General features: G+C 61.7%; 1 protein-coding gene across 1 annotated transcript in view; it reads right to left on the minus strand.

Annotated features, from left to right (window-relative positions):
• Nucleotides 1–14,637, minus strand: part of MAD1L1 (mitotic arrest deficient 1 like 1) — a 311,511-nt gene that overhangs the window by 56,567 nt on the left and 240,307 nt on the right. Inside the window, exon 15 of the mRNA XM_065892363.1 lies at nucleotides 5,700–5,907. Within this exon, the coding sequence (XP_065748435.1) occupies nucleotides 5,700–5,907 (208 nt within the window). The remainder of the gene's footprint in view (nucleotides 1–5,699; nucleotides 5,908–14,637) is intronic.

The following is a 14,637-nucleotide window of genomic DNA, read 5'->3' on the forward strand; positions in this document are numbered from 1 at the left end:
GGGCCCAGCCGCTCCACGGCATGTGGGATCCTCCCGGACCGGGGCATGAACCCGCGTCCCCCACATCGGCAGGCGGACTCCCAACCACTGCGCCACCAGGGAAGCCCAAGATTAGATTATTTTAATGTTAATTCTTTACCTAATTAAACCGCAATGAACAATCTCTCCCGCCCAGGCTGGGTAAGGTGTGGGGTCATGCAAGGAGCACAGCCAATGCTGGGAGCTGAGGTTTCAGGCTCCTGCCAGCCGCGGGCGGGGCCTTGGTAGGGGTTCTTCAGCGACTCCTTTGTCAAAGGTCCAGGAACGCCCGGAGACAAGCATCCCCTGTGTGTCGGAACGCAGTCACCTGAGGCTGGGCACCCGCCATCCCCAGCGCCCGGAGCGGCTCCTGGTGTGGTGACGGCGAGCCCGTCCAGAGGTGGGGCAGGCTGGCCCGTGAGGCCCACAGGGGAAAGCGGGAGGTGTATGTGGGGCGGGGCCTTGGCTGGTGCCCTACTCCCCAGGACGCGGCTTTGGAGGCCAGGGGCCTCCACGTACTGAGATTTCTTTCTACGGCTGGAAGCAGGTCACAGCTCAGAGCCCGGCAGCCTGGCCCCGCGGCTGGAGCCCTGGGTACCGAGGCAGATGCGGGGGGCCCGGGGAGGGACTTTGCCAAACTGTGCCTCTGCCTGGCAAGGCAGAAATACACACATGTGGCCTCGCCTCCACAGAGGCCAGCACCTAATCACCGCGCTCAGTCCACAGGCCAGCCACCCATTCGGCTATGGCAGCGCCACCAGCGAGGCACCTGGCCGCTCTCATGGCTCCCCAGGGGCGGGGCTGACCCTGGGCTGTGAGGAGCGGCCAGCGTCCTGAGCCTCAGCTGCTCCACTGGCCGACAGGAGTGTGCGGCTGGCCTGAGAGCGCGGACGGAGGGCCACAGGGTGTCTGCAAGAGCTGGACACCCCCTGCAGCGAGGCTGTGGGTGACTGCAGGCTACGAACATGGTGGTGGGGCTCCCTTGCCCACGTGGCTTCAGCGGGGACGCTCCCCCGAGGATCCTGAGAGCTGACCTGGCCACCCTCCTCTTGGTCCCACGAGGAGGGAAGTGGGGTGACCGAATGACTCCTCCTTTCCCGCCCACACTCTGGTGGGCTGCCAGCCCGCTGGGTCCAGCCCAGGACGTGTCAGCACAGGGCACCCTCCACTCTGCCGCCCTGGCCCCACTGGGTCCACGCAGCTCCTAAACGAGGCTCAGGCTGCCGTTCTCAGCTCTGCTGCCCCGTCTCCGTCACAGGACCGGCCCAAGCCTCTGTGGAGCTGGCACTCGCCAGGCCGTCCCACGACTGCCCTGGGCTTTGTTTTAAGCTTTACGCTTTAATTTTATTCCCACGTGTGTGGTTTAGAGCCCAGTCACGCCCAGTAGGTCCTCTCCTCCTCCAGCCAACGACTCCGATTACCTTGGTGTTAAATGGCTGACCCCCTGCCGGCTCGCACGTGCCCCTCCTCCCGTCATCATCCTCCCAGGACCCAGGACTGTTAGGATGGCAGGTGCTGCTGGAGCTGGGCTGTAGCAGACGAGGATTCCTCGCTGGTTCCTGCACAGCGTCCTGTCCTCCTCGGAGCTGACGCTGTCCTGTCTTCCGTTCGCTGACTTTTCTGTGCACCCATCGCTAATGAAGCCGAACCTCTTTGCTGACCCACGTGGGAGCTTCCTAACCCCGTGGTGGCAGCAGATGTAAACAGGAGATGTGAGATGGGTGCCCCGGGCAGGGCGGCGGCTCCGTGCAGCCAGGGCAGTGGGCCCAGGGGCACGGGGCACGCGGCATGGCAAGGCCTGGGCCACAATGCCCCCTGAGACACGGGCCAGTTACGTCCTGACGACCCCCTGGCCCGAAAGAGGCCCAGAGCCTCTGACCCGCTCCAGCCAGGGCTTGCTCCTCCCCCACGTGTGTCCCAGGCTGGCGTCTTGGGCTCTCTGTGCTTCGTCTCCACCGCTGGTCTGCTCGCTCTGCTGGGCGCGTCCTCTGACAGCCTCCTGAGATGGGGCGCACGGTGAGCTTTTCCAGGCTTGCTGGAGCGTGGGCGCCGGGCCGGGGCTGCCGCCGGGCTTCTCTGGGAATCTGGAGCAGTGCCCACGGCTTTCCAGCACCAGGGCTGCTGCTGAGAAGGAAGCTCTTCTGATCCCTGGCCTTTGACAAGTGACCCGCTTTTCTCCTGGGGGGGCCCTTTCATCCACCCACACGGAAACGGCCTCATCGCCACACGGTGCCGGAGTGACCTGCGACCCCGCCGCTCCTGCAGCCCTGCGACTCGGCGGACCTCGTGGACCGGGCGGCTCCTCGCGTTTCCTCAGCTTTTTTCTCCTGCTTTCCAGCTCGTCGCCTTGTTCTTCTACTTTTCAGATAAACCTTCTAAATTTTACCTCACGAATCTGCTGTTTAGATTATCATTTCACTCTTGGACGCTTCTAACTTCCGGAAGTTTGTTGTTTTTCAGTTTGAAAAAGTTTGCAGTCTCTTGCTTGTGCTTTGCTGTTGGAAGTCCGTCCTCGTCTCTCTGAGGACGCAGTGTTTTGGAGGTTCCCTGCACTCTGGCGGCCTGCGCCCTCCAGGTGCGTTTTTCTACTTGTTGCTCTGGCTCCCTGGTCACAGCTAGCAGTGGGTCCTCCTGGCCTATCAGCAGCCCAGGGTCCGGCCGGCTGCCTCCCGGGGCCTCCGGGGTCAGTGCTTTCGGGTCTCCTCCGGAGCTGGTTAGGCTCCACAGGGTGAAAGGGGTGGGCGGGGGCGTCTGGGCATCCACCAGCCTCAACCCTCGGCTCCACTGCTGGCTCTCGTCCTGGATGGGCCCTGTCCACACCGTCTCCGGAGCCGCAGCTCACAGACATGGGGGAGGACGTGGGCTGCCCCGGAACCCCGCGAGTTCTCACCCTGCAGGCCTGAGACGGCACCCGAGGACCTGCATGGCCCACATGTTCCTGGGGCGCCTGCTGCCCGCCTGGGAACCACCCCTTGGGAACGGCTGCTCCAGGAGAAGAAACCGCTGTGCCGACTTGCATTTCTCACTTCTGCTGGGAGAGAGGCCACGGCCCACCACGCAGAGTTGGGTGAAGGTCTGGGAACCTTCCTGCCCCTTGAGCACACCCCCAGGCAAGCTTAGCCGGCCACGCCCCTCCCCCAGCACCCCTCGCTGCCCTGGGCCTTTGCGGAGGTTTGCGGCGTAAGTCAGCGTGCAGCTGCGTAGACTCCGTCTCCCTGAGCTTGCTCACCATTAGACCACCCGCCCACCGACTGTCCGGATCCCAAAGGTTCGCCGTTGTCCCTCTTGCCGTGGGGCCTCAAGGAGGACGGTCCGACTGGCCGTCTCTGCCTGGAAGCCCATAGCGTCTGTGGGCACATGTCACGGCGCCCTTGTGAGGCTCCGAGCAGCTGTGTCCCCAGAGCTGAGCACAGAGCCACTGGTCGGAAGGAGTGACAGACCTCACTGGGTAAATGATCTGTCGCGTTAGACGGTACGAGTCCTTTCAGAGAGTAAAGAGCCACCTCGAGGTGCCCGCGTCATTTTCAGCTTGTGAATTTGTCAAGGACACACAGGCCGCTCGAGAAGAGGCGCTGGAGCCGTGGCTGGAAGGAACACGGGGAGAAACAGTAATGCGGGCCTGGAAACCACAGCTTGGCCGCCCACTTGCTGAGGACCCTGTAAGAGGCCTCTCCTGGCTTTCACCGGGGAGGGCGGGATGCCGGCCACCCGCCCCACCCCTCCACCCCCACGGCAGTCTTTGCGGCTGAGCCGGGGTTTGGCCGCAGAACGGCCACGGGGGCACCTGGGCAGCCGACACCGCCAGTCCGAGCGGCATGGGGGGCTCTGTTTCTGCCCCAGGAACGGAAGGCCTGTGCTTTCCAGGCCGGGATGCCAGGACCCTTTCCGTCTGGCTGCTGCCGATGAAAAGTGCAAAGTGAGGAGTTTGTGTAGGAGCGCCAGCTGAAAGGCCAGGAGAGCAAAGCAGCACCCCAAGGGGGGCACGCGGGGGTCCTGAGCTCTGCGGGCCTCGCGCTGCGGCAGTAACCGTCTCTGCCCTGACCTGCGGGAGGGAGAGAGCTCTGTCCTGGGCACGCCTCTGCACGTTTCTTGTCGTGGTCGTGTCTGGATGCTCTGATCCACAGAGCCAGCCCTGCACAGAGGCCACCGCCCCCTCTGAAGACAAGACGGGAGAGGCCGGCGCAAGGTGTGAACGGGCATGCGCGTGCGTGTCCGCAGGAGGGCGTGCACTTCACACGACGTCTGTGCTCACCGCCCATAAGCCCAGCACGCGACCTCGGGAGAGCAACTGAAGGGCAGCTGCAATCCTGTAAAACCAAGAGGCGCAGAGTTCAGGTGGAAGATGGCAAACCGCACTGATTCTGCACCGTGGGGTCACAGCTGAAGCCACGACGGTGCACGAACCCCCTATCTCACAGAGGACACTGGGCCGAGGGTCCTGGGACCATGACGCACTCAGGATGCCATGGGAAGGGGGATAAGACGGAGAAGGACGGAACAGCACCAGGGAGCAGGGATGGAGCGTGGCTCCTGCAGGACGGCCGGGCTCAGCCTGGCACTCGAGACCCTGCAGCTTCGGCGCGGGTGGTGTAGGGAGCGCACAGCTGGGGCTCAAACTCAGGCCTGGCTGACTGAGCGCTTGGCCTCGCAGAGCCTCTGTGCACCAGGTGCTGAGGGCGGCCTCCCACCTCCACGGTCTCACGGGGTGGTGACCGCTGACCTCAGGCACTTCGAGAAAGGCTGGTTCCACGCAAGGTAGACAGTGGAAGCAGATGGGCCAGAGGAGGGCTACATCTACGACCCTGGCAACGGGCGACGCACAGACCCCTGCTCCACACAAGAGGACGGCTGCACCCACTTCCCAACTCCAACCGCAGTGGGCACGCAGGAAGAGATGACAAACATGGGAAGGGGAAGTGGGGAAGGGCTCCCCAGCGGAAAAGCCACTCAGAAACGCACGTGGCGAATGGCAAGAAAACAGCAGCCTGGCCCTCTCGACGCAGACGCCTGCAGACATCACTGAAGGGGCAGCGAGCAGAGCCCTCCTCCCAGCCACCCGTGGGCAGTAGCGCTGGGCACCCTCCAACAGCACAGAGAGGCCGCAGGCGCCCCCTGGGCCCCAGCCTCCCCATGGGGCCGGACTGGGTGACCCTTGGGAAAATGGAGCCTCCAGAGGGTCCCCTCCCTCCTTGGCACTGATGGACTGGCCTCTCTCTGCACTAGGGCGGGACCTGGTGACCACGGCGTGCCGGGGACAGGCTCAGCGGTCACTGCACTGCCCTGGAGAGACGAGCTGCGAGGTCAGAGGCTGTGGCCCTGAGTAAGAACTGCAGAGCAGGCGAGACCCGCGTGACAGAAAAGGCAGCTTCCTGGGTTCCTCACAGGCCCCTGTGGACGGCTCGCTGGGTCCCTGAAATGTACTTAGATGGTGAAAGATGGCCCCCGCTTCCACGGAGTACTGGGTTTACTCACGATTAATGGCATGCGTATAAACTGCTAAACGATACTAACTTGTTTCAGGGGTCGGCAGGGCTCCAGCCATCGGGTCCTCATCGCGCCTGTGTCACCTGCCGCTCTGCAGGCCGGCGCCACCAAGCCTCCCGCACAGCCCCGGGGATGCCCACAGCCTAGCCGCCTGCACGGGGCTGGACAGACGGATGGACGGACGGACGGGGGCCTACCTGCCACCTCCCTGGATGAGGGCAGCCCCGCGGTGGCCTCCAGGGCGGGGGGGACGGCGCCGCCGGCCTCCAGGGCGTGGAGCAGCTCCCGCAGCCGCGCGCACTCCTCACGCAGCTGCTGCCGGTCCTCGTGGAGCCGCTGCCGCGCCGCGCTGGCTGGGTTCAGGCTCAGGTGCAGCACCTTGGCTCTGCTCTGGTCGTAGTCCCCCTGCGGGACCACAGGCGGGAGGTCAGAGCCCCTCGTGGAGCGAGAGCAAAGGGGAACCCGAGCCCGGCCTGTGGGGTCCCAGCCCCCTCCCTGGGCTGTGGCCTCCATTAAACGGGGGAGAAGACAGAACGCCCACGCAACCCATCTTCGGAGCATCGTCAGAACTCAGCGCACGAGCCCCCTTCTCTGGGTCTCGTCGAGTACCAGCTACTGGGAGGGAGGTCTCTTCAAAGTGCGGCGCTTTCAGACACCATCGGCAAACACCCCAACGCCCCTGGGTTCTCGCCAGCCTCTCGGCGACCCTCCTGTCTCACGGTCTTTAAGAGTGGGACCCATTTTTTAAGATTTAAAAACAAAAAAACCCAACTTGCTAAAACTGACGCTGAAGCAGAGTCCCCACATGCCTCACACGGTCCCGTTACTGACACGTGACATCAGGGCCGTGCATCTGTTACAGTTCGAAAGCTAACACCGACGCCATCCTAACTAAACTCCCGACTTCCTTCACAGCTCCTTAGTTTCCTCCAAATGCCCTTTTCTGTTCCCAGATCCGTCCTGCGGGACCCCACGGGACTTTTAGCTGTCCGATTTCCGCGGCTCCTCTGGGCTGGTGGTTTTCTGGGCTTTGTTTTGGGTGACCTTCAGTGTGGAGGATGCCGCTCGGGCGTCCTGAAGATGCCCTGCTGTCGGGATGTGGCCGACACCTTCCTCACCGTTACCTGGGGTCAAGGATTAGGGGAGGAAGACCCCAGAGGTTAAGTACCTTCTCATCACACCGTGTGGAGGCTCCCCGCTACCAAGGTGACCCTGATCCCTTTGGACACACCCACACCTAAGGAGTCAGGGTTATGCTCCCTTCCAAGTTGACGAGACCCTCAGCTGTCTGCGGACACATCCCACCTCTCCCCCTCCCGGCTGGTAGGAGCCCTCCAGCCACAGGGGAGCAGGTCAGCCCCGCAGAGCGTGAAGGGGGCCGGACATCGGGGGGGCGTTTGATTAAGTGGGTGCTGAGTGGCCTGAAATCCACACGCAAAACCCAGGGCCCAGGGCGGCTGTGGCGACCTTGTGGGAGAGGCATCACCGCACGTTACAAACCTGCAGTGACCGAGGCAGGTGCTAAGGGCCAATGGGGAAAGGACGGTCTCCCCAGTACGTGCTGCAGGGTCAACTGGATGCCCACATGACCTTGACCTTGACCTCACACCACACAAACATCACTCCTGAGTGACAGCAAATCTACATGCAAAGGTTTTAGGAGAGAATGTAGGGACGTCTTTGTGACCCGGGAGTAGACGAAGGTTCTTAAACAAGGTTCAAAATGGGCTAAACAAGTGAAAGAAAAAATAAACTGGACTTAAAAAAATTAAGAACTTCCATTTATCAAAAGAGTAAAAAGGGAACCAACAGAGTGGGAGATACACGAAACACATAAATCTGACAAAGGACTCACATCCAGAACATACAAAGAGCCCATACAAATAAACAAGAAAAAGTCAGACAATTCAGTTTTTAAAATGGGCAAAAAAATGTGAACGGACACTTCACAAAAGAAGGTATCAAAGAGCCAGTAACACGTGAAAAGTTGCTCAAATTATTCACCAAAGAAACAGTGAAAACCTCAGTGAGATGCCCAGTCGACACCGAACAGATGAGGGTCCAGGGCCTGCAGACCCCATGCTCTCCGAGGGTGCAGGGTGCACCCACTTGGAGGAAACCCTTGGCAGGACCCTGGGATGAGCGAGTGCACGTCCCAGACCAGGAACTCAGAACCGTGACCCAACGCACCCAAATCACACAGGGAGTGGGGGTGTCCCCCACGGAGGACCGTGTGTCAGTGAGAGCGAAGGTCTGCACGCAGGATGACGTGGGCAACCCTCTCACACAGAGCGGAACAGACCAGCCGGACCTGGCGGACAGACACGGGGTGGCCGCTGACACCACAGGACGAGGTCGGGGCCAAAGGCAGAGCTGGGAGGGGACTCGGGTCTGTGCTGGTCTGGACGCTGGTGACCGAGTGCAGTCAGTGAGAGACACTCACTCCTGACGTGTGTGCTTTCCCGTACGTACACCGTGTTACTCAATACGAAGCTTCCAGAATGTGCACCAAGTGAGTTCATGGTGCTTCTAGGCACAGGTCAGCTCTGCCTCAGCTTGCCAGGCGCGAGCATCAGTGAATCCCCCCGCCCCGCAAAGCTCACTGGCATCGGGTTTTGCCACCAAGAGTCACCCCAACAGATGAGAAGGGCCCAGGCGGTCAGCGAACTCAGGAGGCAGCACCTCTGCTCCGCCCAGCTGCTGTCCCCACGGCTCAGCCCCGGGCGTCTGCCAGGAGGGGGAGCGCAGGTCGGAGGCTTCGGAGGTCAAGGTAGAGGCCAAGCCTCTTTGGCCGTCACTCCCTGGGCCTCCCAGGGCAAGGGCTGAGAGGGGCCTGGGCATCCCTCCCACCCGGTGCTGAGACAGAGACACGGGAGTGTCCTGGGCTGAGGGGCAGCGGGCTGCTGGCCCAGGGCCGGGCCCGCCCGCCTCTCACAAGGGATGCTGGGCCAGCTGAGTGGGCATCTCCCTCCTGCCCGGACACCGAGATTCCTTCCTGGACAACCCAACCTCCCAGCTGTGACTCCTGCCCACAGCTCCCTCTTCCAGGGGAACAGCAGAAATGGCACCCTTCACTCAGATCGTCGAATCCCCCGGGAGGGAGGCCAGGGGTGGACATTCACTCAGCGGAACAGTCCCAGCGCGGGAGCTAAGTTGCGTGGCCACCACCGGCCAGCCCTTGGCCAGCCGCCAGCTCAGAGCCCCCGAAAGTGACCCCAAAAGGGAGGGAGGGGAGCATGGAGACACCCCCTCCCTGCCGCAGGCAGAGAGAGGGCGGGAGAGGGGGAGAGAGCCTGGTGGAAGGCAGAGGGCTGGCAGCCGGCGCCTCCCAGGCTTCTGAGAACCTTGTAAAAACCTCGAAGGATAAAGAGACATCCTGGAACTCCGAGTGAATCACAGACTGTCAGGGTTGGAAGGGATCGTTATTTCATCCGATTCTAACACGCTGGGAGACACAGCCAGGCGTATGGAATCCATCTGCCCTGCGCACCCTGGCAGAGGGCCCCGTGGCAGACGGGAGGTGGGCCGGGTGCAGCGGGAACTCATGTTCCCCATGGGTCTGGGGTCAGGGGGTACAGGGAGAGGACGAGGGCAGATGTGTTCTGCAAAGGGCCGGAGAGCACATGCGTCAGGCGGTGCTAGTCACACCATCTCTGTCCTGGCAGGTCAGCTGATGGGGAAGAAGGAGGGAGGGGGGAAGGAAGGAGGGAGGGGGGAAGGAAGGAGGGAGGGGGGAAGGAAGGAGGGAGGGGGGAAGGAAGGGGGGAAGGAAGGAGGGAGGGGGGAAGGAAGGAGGGAGGGGGAAGGAAGGAGGGAGGGGGGAAGGAGGGAGGGGGGAGGGGGGAAGGAAGGAAGGAGCTCTGGGCGCTGTGGACACACAGCCCCGCCCTACACAGCCCCCTCCAGTGTCCCTAAAGCTGCTCTTCCTCATTTGTCTCCAACCCTTTAATCGTGCAAAGCAAAAGCGGGCTGGCAGCTGAATCCACCGGTCTGCACCCCTCTCCTTTACCTCAGATATTCAAGGGTCCCTCCTTCCCCCCAGGCCACAGGCTCTCCCAGTCTGGCCATGCTGACCACTGGCTTCACGCCCACCTCCCTGCCTCCTCAGGACTCACCTGCTGACGCCCCGGGAGGGCCCGGGCAGGGAGCTGGGCACAGAGCCTGACCCCAAGGTCACCAGTGACCCTTGGCCGAGGTGTCATCCTGCCCAGCAGATGTGGGGAGAATCGGGGAAGACGGCACCTGGACATCAGGGTCGGGGGCAGGACGCTGCTGTGGAAATGCCTGACACCCCGCGGGCAGGAAGGGGAGCTACCGCTCCCATCCCAGAGCGCGGTGTCTGACCACCGGCTTCCCCTTGACGGGAATGAAGGAAAGAAAACACTGCAGTGGGTGACAGGATTTAAGGATCACAGGGAGAACCAGCAGGGCTTAACCAAACCAAACCAGACCAGACCAGACGGGGCAAATGCTCGCAGCTCTGATGAACTGGGGGAAGCGACAAGCCTGCGAAACCTGCAGGTGCCGAAGTGAGCGTCTGGCGCCGGAAGGCCGGGGCCTCTGCTCCTGCCTCAGAGTTACTAGACCCACAGCCCCACCCCCGGGACGGGACGAAGACGCTCCCTCTGCCTGCGCTGGGACACCGTGAGCGTGAAGGGCAGAGGGCCGCATCATGCCCACCGCCCCCAGAATTCCCCGGCGAAGGCCCTGCTCGCCCTGTCTGCAGGCCAAGTGGGGCGCGAGGCCCGAGCCTGCAGGCGAAGATGCCGTGGAGCCTCCCTGGGATGCAGGCCGCAGGGAGGGAGGCATGGGGCCTCCAGCTCGGGAGGCGGCGGGGGCAGCCCAGCAGGTCCACCTGCTGGAAGCAGTGCGAGAGCCCGGGAGAGACCGGCAGAGCCACCAGACAGACACTCGCGAGAAACAGGATGCCAGCTGCTTTAAGCCACTAAGCTGTGGGGTGTTTGTAACAAGGCAGCAGGTAACTGAAGGAGTCTCCCGAGGAGCGAGACGGAGCCCCAACCCCCGACCCGGGGGCCCCAGGGTCCCACCAAGGGGGTGGCAGCCCCCGGGCCCAGGCCTTTGTGACCCAGCCTCAAGCCCAGGACGCAACAGAGACAGGACAGCTGCACGGGGTCTGCTAACGCCATCCTGCCCAGGGAGTGAGAGTGTCCACGGCCCCTGGGACTCACACTCTGACCCTCAAACTTACGACCAGGCGATGGCGGCCAAGACAGCAGAGCCGGCACAGGGTCAGGTCGAGTGTCCAGGAAGTGCCCCTGCCTCTACAGTTGGCCAATGCTCGACACGGGTGCCAAGGCCACCCACCAGGAAAAGGTGCTGGACAACTAACTGGACACCCGCATGCAAGAGCACCAACCTGGATCCTAACCTCACACCAGACACGAAAACGACCTCAAAATGGATAAAACACCCTAAACGTAAGAGCCAGCACTATACAGCACGTGGAAGAAAATACAGGCGTAATGCTTCACGACACTGGATTTGGTCTTGGATTCTTCAACGTGACACTAGAAACAAGGAACAAAAGAAAAAGTAGACAAACTGGACTTCCTCAAAATGAAAGACTTCCTCAAAGCATACATCATCAAGGACGTGAAAAGACAACCCACAGAGTGTAAGAAAATACCTGCAAGTCACTCATCTGGTAAGAGACTTGTATCCAGAACATATGATGAACTCTTACAACTCAGCGACAACAAAAGAAAACAACAAAACCAAAACAAACTTACTTGAAAACGGGCAAAGCACCGCATAAATCTTTCTCCAAGGAAGACGTACAAATGGCCAATAAGCACATAGAAGGACACTCAGCGTCATGTCATTAGTAAGCAGCGGACGGAAAAAAAAGTCACAACGAGACGTCACTGCGCCCACCGAGGTGGCTACAATGACAAAGCCAGTCTCGGCGAGGCAGGGAGAAACTGTCTTCCTATCGCTGCTGGGAATGGAAGACGGGGAGGTCCTCGCGGGAAACAGCTCCGCAGACAATTAAAGACAGAGCTACCACGTGACCAGCGATTCTACGCCCGGGTACACCCCCGAGAATAAAAACACGTCCACACAGAAACCTGCACACACATGTTCAAAGCAGCACCAGTCACGATAACCGCTCAGGTGTCCAAGAGCTGACAAGTGCACTGACTCAGCGTGGTCCATCGGCACAATGGAGTACTATTCAGCCATAAAAAGGAATGAAGCACTGACACCTGCTACAACACGAATGATCCTTGAAAACACTGCGCTCAGGGAAAGAGGCCAGTCACAAAAGACCACATATATGACTCCATTCACGTGAAACGCCCCAAACGAGGAAATCGATAGAAACCGAAAGCAGACTGGTGGCTGCTTAAGGCTGGAGCGGGGATGCGGGAGAGTGGGGTGACAGCTAAAGGGAACAGGGTTTCTTTTCGAGATGATAAAAATGTTCTGCGATTGTGCGGTGATGGTTGCTCGTTATCTGTGAAAGCATGAGAAACCACTTAACTGTACACTTCAAAAGGGTGAGTTCTGTGATATGTAAATTGTATCTCAATAAAGCCGTTTTTAAAAAAGAGAAATGAAAGAAAATAGGGAAAACAAACAGGAGGACGTGTGTGGACGCTCCATCTGCTACCGAGAGCCTGGTGCGGCTCCAGGCTTCCCTCCACACGCCGCCCCAGCCTCCAGCGGGCGAGAGGCGCTTGGCTCCGCAGGGCGCGCGTGCTGGGCCGGGCCGGCCTCGGGCCTGCAGGGGGTGCCGGCCCCACTGCTGCGGCACAGGCACTGCCCGCCGCGCGTCTCCACGCCCCCGCGGCTCCTGCGGCAGCAGGCCTGGGCGGAACGACCTGGTCGATCCCGGCTTCCTGGCTTCGGCTCTCACACCCCCTCCAGCTCAAGGGCTCCTGCGCGGCCCCGCTGTGGCCTGGAACTCCACACGAAGACCCTACTCACTATCAAGACCACCATCCGCAGGGCAGGTCTTGGCACCTGGCTCTGACCAGCTGCCCTCCCTAAAATGGCCTGGCCGGAGCCCGGCCAGCCCAGCCGACTCAGGCCTGTGTCGCCTGCGGCCAGCCTGGACTTCCAGCACGGCCTTCCAGAGGCACCTCCTGGGTGGGATGCGACAGCCCTGAGGGGCTGGGGTTTGCCACAGACCCTGCCACCTGGAACCTTCCACTCGGTGTTCAGGAAGCCAAGGCTGAAGAGCCCTTTTGTCAGACGAGGGGGCCTGAGGCCGGCTGGTTCCCCCGGGAGTCTGATGGGCCTGGAATGGAGAAGCAGTACAGACCCGGGGCCAGATGCTCTTCCCCGGTGCCAGGGTGGACCAGTCCCCATGGCCCGGCTGGACTGGACACGGGCACCTCGGGGTACAAGGAGGCTACCCAGACCCCATCCTCCCTCACACAGGCCCCATGAGGCTGCCAGGGGTCAGGAGCCAACAGGACTATGTGGTCAGGCTGCGTGAGAGGGGGTCGAGGTTCAGCCCACCGGGGGTTCTGCTCTCTGCGCCACCCCTCCCAGAGCAAGGAGGCCCTCCCCAGCCACTCTTCCCTCTCCTCCTCCCTCCCTCCTTCCTTCCTTGGAGAGGAGGGAGGCATGGTGCCTTCAGCCAGGGAGGCAGGGGCTCCGTGAGGACAGGGCTTTGTCCTGCCCCCCAGACTAGTGAGGGGACCCCAGTGCCCCGTGAGGACCCGCTGAGAGGAGGTGGCAGTGACGTGGCAGCAGTAATGCAGAGCCCCCAGCACGCCCCCTCCCCGCTCCGTTTGTCCACAGCACCTACCCGCTCGTGACACTGTAAACTCTCTCCCATCACCTGTCTCCCGCAAAGGTTAGGGCGGCAGGCGCTGCGTGTCAAGTAAACGTTTGCAGAAGGAGTGGGTGACACTTACGACTGCAGAGTGTCCTGTGGTCGAGAAACCAGAGGCCCAGCCGGTGACCAGAACGGGGGAGTCGCAGGGCCGGCTGGCCAGGGCTTCCCGCTCCCTGGGTCCGGGGAAGGGGTGCCGGCCGTCATCCCGGGCACGCAAGGCCGTGGGCACGGGGGCTTCGTGGCACCGTGAAGGGTGTGTCGGGGGGCTGGCGCCGCTGAGGCAGACGGTAGAGCACGAACAAATTTGCTGAACTCTGCTGCTGCGTGACAGTTTTGAGGAAGAAAGGGGAAAATGGCTCTAATCTTCTGCTAAAAATTTGTTGCCTTGTTTGATTTGCAGCTGAGGAAACTGTTGAGACACTGACGAGAATCTCAAAAGAAAAAGTTTTGAACCTTCCTTTGACGTGTGGGTGCAATCACTGGCTAAACAAAAACATCCCACTGGTCGAGGGGGCGGAGAGACGTCCCCGTCCGTGACTGCGGAGGAACGACCCCCGCGGTCCAGCTCCCCCTGCGCCCACTCCAGCCGAGCCGGGTCCTCGGGGAGCCTGCATGAGGGGCTGGGCCTCGCGACCCGCACGCCCAGGGCACGGCAGGGCGTGCAGCAATGCTTCTCCCTGGGGCTGCAGCCAGCCCGCCGCCCTCCGCTCACGGACGAGTGGGGCTCCTTCTCGGGCTCAGATTCCGTGCAAGCTCAGACAAACAGCCCTGTCCCCCTGAGTTCCGGCCACGGCTGAGTCCCCTGGCATCTGCCTCGCTCCTGTCTGTGTTCAAGTCCTGCCCCTAACCTGCTGGCGGCCCGGGCCTCCTATCTTCCTGGGCCTCAGTTTCCATCTGCTGAAGCGTGAGGGCAGTGAACTTGATCTGTAAGGACCTTCCAAGCCTAGCACCTGGGAGACCTGGATGGAGGACAGACCCCCCGGGAGCCTGTGTGCCCTGTGGATGGACTGTGGCTGCCCCGGGCCAGGGAAGGGCTGCCAGGAGGGCGGACCTGCCACAAATAGTAAGAGACGCTGCTAGCAGGAGACAGAGGCCCACGGAGAGTTAAAAAGCCCAGTTAGACCGCCACCGAACCTCACGCGTATTTATAAATCACCCGGCCTCAAAACTAAATCAACATCTCTCCTGGCTGAAGGAAGACAGCTCAGGGAGAAAAGCGGGGGAGCTTCGAGTGTCCCGCTGGGTCGGAGTGGCAGGGCCGACCGGACCTCACGGATCGGGGGGGGGGGCGGGCACAGCCCTCGCCAGCCCCGCCTCACCCCAGC

Source organism: Phocoena phocoena, chromosome 15, assembly GCF_963924675.1.
Source record: "Phocoena phocoena chromosome 15, mPhoPho1.1, whole genome shotgun sequence".
In the NCBI taxonomy this organism is placed as follows: domain Eukaryota; kingdom Metazoa; phylum Chordata; class Mammalia; order Artiodactyla; family Phocoenidae; genus Phocoena; species Phocoena phocoena.